The 10,362-nt window shown below is 43.7% G+C and overlaps 1 protein-coding gene across 1 annotated transcript; it reads right to left on the bottom strand.

Moving 5' to 3' along the window:
- Window positions 1-400: 400 nt before the first annotated feature.
- LOC133118419 (actin-related protein 2-B-like) lies at window positions 401-10,361 on the bottom strand. The gene is made up of 9 exons (XM_061228431.1): window positions 10,223-10,361; window positions 9,284-9,394; window positions 8,458-8,673; window positions 7,398-7,470; window positions 6,423-6,559; window positions 5,380-5,529; window positions 3,634-3,779; window positions 3,273-3,405; window positions 401-2,396 (listed from the first exon to the last, which is right to left on the bottom strand). The coding sequence occupies exons 1-9, from the start codon at window positions 10,268-10,270 to the stop codon at window positions 2,226-2,228; spliced, it is 1,185 nt and encodes a 394-aa protein (XP_061084415.1). The 5' UTR covers window positions 10,271-10,361; the 3' UTR covers window positions 401-2,225.
- Window position 10,362: the final 1 nt, after the last annotated feature.

Raw genomic sequence — 10,362 nt, forward strand, 5'->3', positions numbered from 1 at the left:
TTGATGCTTCTCATTCACCCATTCATACACACTCACACACCGACGGCGATTGGCTGCCATGCAAGGCGCCGACCAGCTCGTCAGGAGCATTTGGGGGTTAGGTGTTGCTCAGGGACACTTCGACACAGGGCGGGGGATCGAACCGGCAACCCTCCAACTGCCAGACGACTGCTCTTACTGCCTGAGCCATGTTGCCCCTACAGTATGCATGCAAATAACATTAAATAAAAGTTGATTTGTATTTTTGTCCCATATTCATCTTTTGATCTCAAATCCAAAGGCCTCAAGTACAGCCAATAGCAAAAAAAATAAAGTGGCAACGACCATGTGATTTCTTCTGGTGTTAAATAGAAGAATTCACATGACTGTCCATTCCCAATAAAACCTCAGCACACAAGTCTTTATAAATCACTTGGCTTTATTTTAAATTTGCTTTAAACAAAACAAAAAAAGTTACAAAAACAAATAAAAATAAAAAATAAAAATAAAAAGATCCACCAAAAAAATAACTGTGCTCAGCACTGGATGTGGAATGTTTCTGGAAAAAATTATATACTTAATGAGCACTTTATTAGGTATTTATTAGACATTTTCTTTAGACTTATAAAGTCTTCTGCTGCTGTAGCCTATCCACTGAGCGGTTTGACTTGTGTGTTCAGAGATACTCTTCTGCATTCCACTGTTGTAATGTGTGGTTATTTGCGTTACTGTCACCTGTCAGCTTTAACCAGTCTGGCCATTCTCCTCTGACCTCTCCCATTAACAAGGCGTTTTTGCCCGCAGAACTGCTGCTCACTGGATGTTTTTTGGACCATTATCTGCAAACGCTAGAGATTGTTGTGCGTAAAAATTCCAGGAGATCAGTAGTTTCTGAGATACACAAACAACCCTGTCTGGCACCAACTATCATTCCATGCTTTTATGCATTTAGTTGCTGCCACATGATTGGCTGATTAAATATTTGCATAACAAGCTTGTGTATAGGTCTACTAAATAAAGTACTAAGTAAGTAAAGTGCGTGTATATATTTACGGAAAAGTGCCTCAAATATACACAAGAGCCAAACAAAACATAAATACAAGCTTTTACAGTATCTCCATGTCAAATTACAATCATTTCAACCCACACTCAGAGCCCTGGTGAAGAACCCCACACAGCCCTGTGACTTCATCTGATGATTATTTCTGAGCAGAACAGGATGAAGCTCTGTGTCCAAGGGCGACGGTGGGAAAGTGACGTGACTACACATTCCTGCTCTCTACTCCAAAGAAAGGAAGTAAAGCAATGGGAAACATATAAACGTATGAAAAGTAAAAAACATTTTAGACATCCGAAAGAAAGCAAGCAAACCTCCAAAAAACATATCATAAGTATAACAATCAAAAAAGAACAAAAACATCCTCCCTGGAGGTGATGAATACTTTTATCTAGAAGCGAATGGCAAAGTTGTTGTTGGAGAACTGTGAGTGAAGCTGATGAAGGGCATGAGGCCACAGAGGTGATGGACCCAGTGTCACAAACCAAACCATCGGCTTGACTCCTCACCCCCAAAACCCATACCACCCTAAATAAGTCTGAGCACCCACAATCTGGGGTTAATGCAGAGCGGGCGGGAGGTGGGTGGGGTTTATACAGAGCAGAGGGAGGGGTTTGTACAGAGTGGTGGGAAGTGGGTGGGGTTATATAGAGTGGTTGGAGGTGGATGGGGTTTGTACAGAGTGGTGGGAAGTGGGTGGGGTTATATAGAGCGGTTGGAGGTGGGTGGGGTTTGTACAGAGTGGTGGGAAGTGGGTGGGGTTATATAGAGTGGTGGGAAGTGGGTGGGGTTATATAGAGTGGTTGGAGGTGGGTGGGGTTTGTACAGTGGTGGGGTTATATAGAGCGGTTGGAGGTGGGTGGGGTTTATACAGAGTGGTGGGAAGTGGGTGGGGTTATATAGAGCGGTTGGAGGTGGGTGGGGTTTGTACAGAGTGGTGGGAAGTGGGTGGGGTTATATAGAGTGGTTGGAGGTGGGTGGGGTTTATACAGAGTGGTGGGAAGTGGGTGGGGTTATATAGAGCGGTTGGAGGTGGGTGGGGTTTATACAGAGTGGTGGGAAATGGGTGGGGTTATATAGAGCGGTTGGAGGTGGGTGGGGTTTATACAGAGTGGTGGGAAATGGGTGGGGTTATATAGAGCGGTTGGAGGTGGGTGGGGTTTATACAGTGGTGGGAAGTGGGTGGGGTTTATCTGACGGTGACGCCCAGCTTCTCCAGCACGCGCATGCCCTTCTCCTCGTACTCCTCGCGCGTCAGCCAGAAGTTGTCCTTGTCCTTCATGATGTCAGCAAGCACGGCCCCGCCCAGGAACACCATGTGCTTACGCCGAGGGGGGTCCTCAATTCGGATCTTGAATTTCTGTGAGGGACATCGTGCACACACAGACACAGACACACACGCACGTTGTGAGCTGTATCTATAGGAGCCACTGTACTGGTGTTGTGGGCTTATGGACTTGTACAGTACAGTCCCCTCCAAAGGTATTGGAACAGCAAGGACAATTCCTTTGTTTTTACTACACACAGAAGACAACTGAGTTTGAGGTCAAAATATGTACACGATGACACGCGAATTTCAGCTTTTATTTCTGGGTATATTTATCTTGATTTGTTAAACAACTTTGAACATATCACCTTTTCTATCAGACCAATTTTTAAATTTTCGTTTTGGAACATGTGACTGACAGATGTTTCTTGTTGCCCAGATGTGTCCTGTGAGATTGATTGGTTAAACAATAAATAGTTCTGAATGACTGCTCTAGGTTTTAGCCTTTGGTTTTGCCTGTGAAGATTGCATTCGTGTTAGAAAATATAAACCAACAAGAAGACCAGAGAGCAGCCTTTGGGAGAAAAGCAGCCAATTTGAAGCTTAGAAAAGAGGGGAAATCCATCAGAGCCATTGCACTGCATTGGGGATAGCTTGTACAACAACTTGTAAAAGAAAGAAACCGCTGGCATACTGAGCAACAGACATCAAACAGGCTGACCAAAGAAAACAACAGCAGTTGATGACACCAACATTGTGAGAGCAGTGAAGAAAACCCCCAAAATATCAGTCAGGTCTGACACCAAAGATGCTATGTTCCAACTAGTTTAACATATCTCGGTGTAAATACCAGGAAAAAAATACGGAATTCAATAATAATAATTGGACTTGATGTTCCCATACGTTTGGAGGGGACTGCAGCGGTATCAGCCAGTGCTGGTCCTGTGGGCTAACCGGGGCTCTACTCACCGAGAGCTTGTCCACGTCCCCCTTCAGCACGCGCTCCAGGTACAGCTGTTTCAGCTCACGCTCCAGCCGGGATGGCAGGCCGGGGTACATAGTAGACCCCCCAGAGAGGACGATGTGTTTGTAGAATTCCGACCTACAAAGGGGAATGGTAGGTCGGAAGTTTGAGTACATTTGCTCGGTTAGCTAACATAAGCCAACAGGTCCCTTGTTGATCTAATTTTGAAGCAGTGTGTGAATGTGCAATTTGTCCTCAAACCATTGAATCAACACGTTACAAAGGCATCTACAAAACAGAAATAAAGCGGAAGTACATTGTAACCGAAGGTCACTACATCCAATTTTTCAGAATGGGATATTTTACCTGGTGTCGATGTCAGCTGCCTGAATGGTGTTGAAAAGCAGCTCAGCCACACCCACCCCCTCCACATTGATGAGGTGGGGCTGGAACAGGGCTTCGGGTGCCTCAAACCTCTCCCCACCAACCTTGATGACTCTCCCGTCTGGGAGCTGGGGATTGGAAGAGGCAAATGGGCGCAAAAGTACTTTTAAAAGTTGGCTTGGTTTAAAAAATGGAAGTTGCAGAACGGACTGGTAGCCAAAGCTATGTCAAACCGTCACTTCTAGATTTTACTGATAATACATTACATTACAGTTATTTAGCTGAGGCTTTTATCCAAAGTGACTTAGAGTTGAATAGACTAAGCAGGGGCCAATCCCCACTGGAGCAAAGTGAGGTTAAGGGCCTTGCTCAAGGCCTATAGGTTGCCCTGATATTTGGTGAAGTGATTGCAGTAGCCTCTGTTTTGGTACTTTTTTAACATTTTAAGCATATTGTAACTAAACGAAGATACCCTAAAACTAAAATTTGGGCCAGGGGAGATCCCTCTCACAGGCTGTGTGAATCACAGCCAACCTCTTGGTCAGCTGGGAAGGTAACAGATGCAGGTTAGATGGGAGTAACCAGCCAGCAAGTAAGCGTGTGACTATACACTGGATATGGGAGAAACCGGCCAGCAAGTAAGTGTTTGACCATACAGGTGCATCTCAAAAAATTAGAATATCGTGGAAAAGTTATTTTTTTTCCAGAATTTAATTCAAAAAGTGAAACCTTCGTATAGTCTAGATTCATTACACAAAGTGAAATATTTCAAGCCTTTTCTTGTTTTAATCTTGATGATTACGGCTTATAGCTCATGAAAATCAAAAATCCAGTATCTCAAAATATTAGAATATAAGACCTAAGGACATATAGGACATAAGACCAATCAAAAAAAGGAAGGCTGCTGACTTGACAGCTGTCCAGATGAAACTAATTGACACCCTCCACAAGGAGGGTAAGCCACAGACGGTTATTGCTGAAAGGGCTGGCTGTTCGTAGAGTGCCGTTTCAGAGCATATTCATGGAGAGTTGACATTTCTGTATTATAAATCCTTTTTTTGACTTATATAATATTCTAATATTTTGAGATACTGGATTTTCCACGATATTCTAATTTTTTGAGATGCACCTGTAGACTGGACATGGGAGAAACCTGCAATTAATGTGTGACGATACACTGGGCATGAGAGAAACCACCTAGCAAGTTAAGTGTGTGACTATAACATGGGAGGAACCAGCCAGCCACATGCTGATTTGAAGTGAGAATTTAACTGACATCATTGATTGATCTCAAAGTTGATACAGATAATGTTTGTTAAATCCTGATGGAATCTGCATTTAAAGAAGCAATTACAGCATCTTAGCAGAAACCAACACGGTGATATTTGGTTTTGTGACATGGAACATGTTTCTCGAAGGTGCAGGTTGCAACTGACTGTATCTAAAAATTATCTGTATCTCTATTGTTGGAAGCAGGAGGAAACTTTTTTAGAGGTATACAACAACTTAGGTTGAGTACCTCCTAGAATATTCATGTTTGGTCTCCTTAGAAAGTCATGAATCTCTTTGTGACATTATCATACTTCTTAGTCCTGCTCCTAAAAGGGAACTTTAATAAGTAGATTGCCAGTTCAGCCAAGTCTCAGTTTCCAGCTGTGCCCCTCTGAGTGTAAGTGTGTGAGAGAGCGTGTGTGCGTGTGTGTGTGTGTGTGTGTGTGTGTGACTGACCATGTAGGACTCCACCAGTACAGTGGTCTCCAGAGCCAGCTTCTGCTCCTGCTCGATGTTATATCCCACATAGCAGAGCTTCTCCTTCATCATGCGCACCGTCTCAAAGTCCGCAGTGTGGTTAAAGGCATATCCCCTCAGCAACAGCAACTGTGTTAGAGAGTCAGTTACAGAGCTACAGAGCTAGTCACATAGTTACACAGTCTCAAAGTCTGCCGAGTGGTCATATCCCCTCAAACCAATCAAAGAATTAATATGAAAGCACTGACTGAGAGCTTATATTAAAGGGTATTTTCATACATTTTGGTTTCACCATGTAGTAATTAGAGCACGTTTTATATGAAGTCCCCGACTTCAATGTTTGAGACTAATTAACATAATGTCAAATAAAAGACCCATGTTTTGTATTTGGTTGCATATCCTTTGCTATGTAATGTCATCTATCTAGCAACTGCACACAATAACATTACTGAACATAACGGTCTCATGTTTATTTAGAACTTTAGATTAGCCTCATTCAGTCTATGGACAATTAATCACCGAAATTTAGAATTTTGAGGTCTCATCCAAATTTAATAAAAGTACAGTCATGAATTAATACAGTCATTTCTGAATTTCCGACAGAATGAGCGGTCTGGGTTGGATTTAAATGCATTTAGTTTTGCATTTGTTTGGGGTATCCATAGCACAAAATTGGCGCAATGTAGCTATACCAAAATCAATAGTTTTTGAGCCCGTTGCCATTGCAGTAGACCTGCAAAATGGCATTGAGATTGGTTTTGAGGTTCAAATTGAGCTATTTTCAATGGAAGAGCCAACCATCGCTCTAGAATGCAAGTAAGCATTCCTGCAAGTAAAATTGCAACTGAAATAAATCGAAAGATAGGGAAAAAAAGAATGAGTCTTAAGTGGGTTGGGAATATGTCAATTATGACCTTACATTGATAAAGATAACCTGATAACGGCATTTACTTGCCCGTTTCAATAATCAGAGTATTGCTATAATCAGGGTATTATGCCAACGGAGCGGGGAGGAGGAACACCTTGATGAGGTAGCGTGTGATGTCCCTCCCCGCTATGTCCAGCCGTCGGGTGAGGTGTGGCAGAGAGAAGCCCTCGTAGACTGGGCAGATGTGAGTGACCCCGTCACCTGAGTCCACCACCACGCCCGTCAGAAGACCTGGAGATTCAGAGCAACGCAGACCGTATGCATAAGCAGTTTCAGTGACAGAAATGCTTATAGCCATCCTTGGTAGTGAGAGCTTCAGCAAGATTTGCCAAACTACTGAGGCCACTGATGGCACTGCACATCTACAAAGCAGAACGATACACGTACAAACTCACCTAGCTTTAACACCAACTCTCCAAGCTTTAACACCAGCTCACCCAGCTGTAATACCAACTCACCCAGCTTTAACACCAACTCACCCAGCTGTAATACCAACTCACCCAGCTTTAACACCAGCTTTAACACCAACTCACCCAGCTTTAACACCAACTCACCCAGCTATAATACCAACTCACTCAGCTTTAACACCAACTCACCCAGCTTTAACACTAAATCACCCAGCTTTAACACCAACTCACCCAGCTGTAATATCAACTCACCTAGCTTTAACACCAACTCACCTAGCTTTAACAGCAACTCACCCAGCTTTAACAGCAACTCGCCCAGCTTTAACACCAACTCACCCAGCTTTAACACCAGCTCACCCAGCTGTAATACCAACTAACCAAGCTTTAACACCAACTCGACAATTTTTAACACCAACTCACCCAGCTTTAACACCAACTCACCAACCTTTAACAAATTACAATATAATGTAGATGTTTTTACATTTAAATGTTACATTTAAAAGCTACAAATATAAGTGATGCCCTTAAATTTATAGTTCAAAAGAATGAAGTTTCATTCTCATCGGTGTGTCATGTTCCCAAAGCAACATACACCTTGCCAATTCAATGGCATTCAATATGACTTGAGTCCATGCCAATGTTGTGACAGGCCGATAAAGTACCTTGAGCGTAGAGAGTCAGCACAGCCTGAATGGCGATGTAAAGCCCTGAGAACTGATACATCTCAAACATCACCTGTAGGGGGCACAAAACAAAACAAAGAACTGATTATTACCTCCTATAACAAACATTGACAAAATTCATGTGTGCACTCCCAGAAATCCAAGAAACTTCCTCTGCTATAGGAATGACAAGGGTGATACTGCATTATCATAAGCAAATTACCGTTCCTGTGTTGGGGAGTGATTAGGGTACTGTGCATTAGCATTAGCATGGCTATATTACTGTTCCGGTGATGGGGAGTGATTAGGGTACTCTGCATTAGCATTAGCATTAGCATGGCTATATTACTGTTCCGGTGATGGGGAGCGATAAGGGTACTGTACATTAGCATAGCTATATTACTGTTCCTGTGATGGGGAGTGATTAGGGTACTGTGCATTAGCATTAGCATGGCTATATTACTGTTCCTGCGATGGGGCGTGATTAGGGTACTGTTCATTAGCATGAGCATGGCTATATTATGTTGTAGCATTAAAATATGCTTTAAAAATCGTTACAATCAAATCCACGCTGTCGGGTTGAAAACTTTTACCCTCGCAGCAAGAATTGGAAACATCGCAAAACCCTGAACTGCTTTTAGCCATCAACGTGTACAGGATCAGTTGCCAAAACCTGTCGAATCCCACAGGACGTTTGAAATTCCACAGGAATTATCATTTCACAGCTGAACAATTGTACTAATTTCATTATCATTATATTTTAGCTCTATATCATGAATCTGTAAATATTCAGAAACTGGCAAATGGATCCATGTTAGTTTTCAACTGTAAACATGGCCATGGTTGCCAAGGAACACAAAAGATGTTACTACATGAAATCAAGACAAGGGCCTTAGCCTCCTAGGGCCTTAGCCTCCTAGGGCCTTAGCCTCCTAGGGCCTTAACCTCCTAGGGCCTTAACCTCCTAGGGCCTTAACCTCCTAGGGCCTTAACCTCCTAGGGCCTTAACCTCCTAGGGCCCTCACTACCAGCAGTTTTAACAAACCACATGCTGGGGTACCTCGATGATCTTCTCGCGGTTCTTGGTGGGGTTCATGGGCGGCTCTGTGAGCAGGATCTTGCAGCTGCGCGAGTCGATGTTGAGCTTCTCCGGGCCGAAGGTGTAGTCCCACAGGTGCTTCATGTCGTCCCAGTTGCGCACAATGCCGTTCTCCATGGGATAGTTCACCTCCAGCATCGAGCGCAGCTCGCTCGCCTCGTCCCCCACCATCAGGTCCTGAGGGGTCACAGGTCAAATGTCAAAGGTCAAATATCAAGCCCCATGTCATAAAGACACACTCACATGAAAGATGCACCATTCCCAGTGTTAACTGCTGTACTGTTGTTAATGAATACGTGGGGAGATAATATCCAGACAGGGGTACAGTGAACTGGAGGGATGCAGTGATATAGAAAACTAAACCACGCTGGTCACGCACGGCCAAACCCGGGCCAGACCTGGGCCAGACCCACAGAAGAGTGTAGCGATAGGACCTGATTGATCATCTGCTGCACACAGTGAAGGACCTGATTGATCATCTGCTGCACACAGTGAAGGACCTGATTGATCATCTGCTGCACACAAGGAAGGACCTGAGCCTCCTTAAGAAGAATAGCCTGCTCGGTCCTGTCCTGCAGAGGGCCTCGGTGTTATCCCACCAGTCCAGTCTGTCATTATGCTGTGCTCTGAGGAACGTGTAGGCGTCCACAATCTCCCAGACCCAGGAGAGAGGAGCTTAATCCAGGTATGACCAGGAGAGAGGAGCTTACTCCAGATATAACCAGGAGAGAGGAGCTTACTGCAAGTATGACTGAGACCAAGGAGAGAGGGAAGGCATCATCCTTACCTTAATCTCGATGTTGCCCACTTTGGCAGTGGACCGAATGATTGGCCGGCCCACCAGTGCAGGGAAGATGTGTTCAGGGAAGTTGGAGCCTGCATAACCACACTTTACAAACTGCAAGGGACAGGGACAGAAAGGGAGAGGAGAGAAAGAGTGATTCATAAATTTAAAGGCTCACCCAGCTGGGTAACAACATGTCCTCCATCCCAGTATCTATGCGTGTATGCATACAATCAGTGAGCACTTTATAAGACATTTATTATACCTATTTCTTAGACTTAGAGTTATTATGCGTTTTGTGTTCAGAGATAGAAAAACAAAAAACATCGAGTCTGAGCCTCAATGTATTTTTTGTATCTAAAGTTTGATCTGAAGAGGTGACTATAGTCTTCTTCTTCTTCTTTTCTTTTTAAACAGTATTACTGGACAGAACTTCCGCCGTGTAAACACATTTGCGGGCCAGGCACTCTTCACTGTAAAAATAATCAGGACCACGAGTGTCGAATGTGCTGCAACCAAAACGAAGATAGCAATTCGCTTGCATGCACATCTTCCGGAATGTAAACAGGTCGGGGCTTTTCGCGGTAAGGAGAAATGTTATGACAACGTTAGTTATGAAGGCAAGGGATGACTACATTTATACAGCGTGTTAGCTCATTTAGCGTAAGTCCCGGCGGTTTGAAAGCTAGAACGCCGGGTAAAAATGTAATTGCCATGTAATGTAATGTCTAATGTATTGTGTACACTTTTTTGATGACGTAATATCATCAATAGCTACATGTGAACAATAGCTGATAGACACACATTCCTTTGCCGACCTACCCAGCTACTCTTTACTTCCTGTTTCAGACCAATCTTTACTTACAATCAAAAATAGCTAGACTTGGACAAATTCGGGGAAACAGAGAACCAATAGAAAGAGCTTTTTGCCAACAAACTTACCCCAGTTCCATTGTCACAAACTACAACTTTCCTTCCCTGACTGTCCATTTTATAAAATCCTGGAACCTGCAATCCTCTCCCCCCCAACTTTGTTCTTCAAGCCGGAAATCACACCCCGGCTCCCGGTCGTCACTAGAAGG

The sequence above is a fragment of the Conger conger genome, chromosome 18 (genome assembly GCF_963514075.1).
Source record: "Conger conger chromosome 18, fConCon1.1, whole genome shotgun sequence".
Lineage (NCBI taxonomy): Eukaryota > Metazoa > Chordata > Actinopteri > Anguilliformes > Congridae > Conger > Conger conger.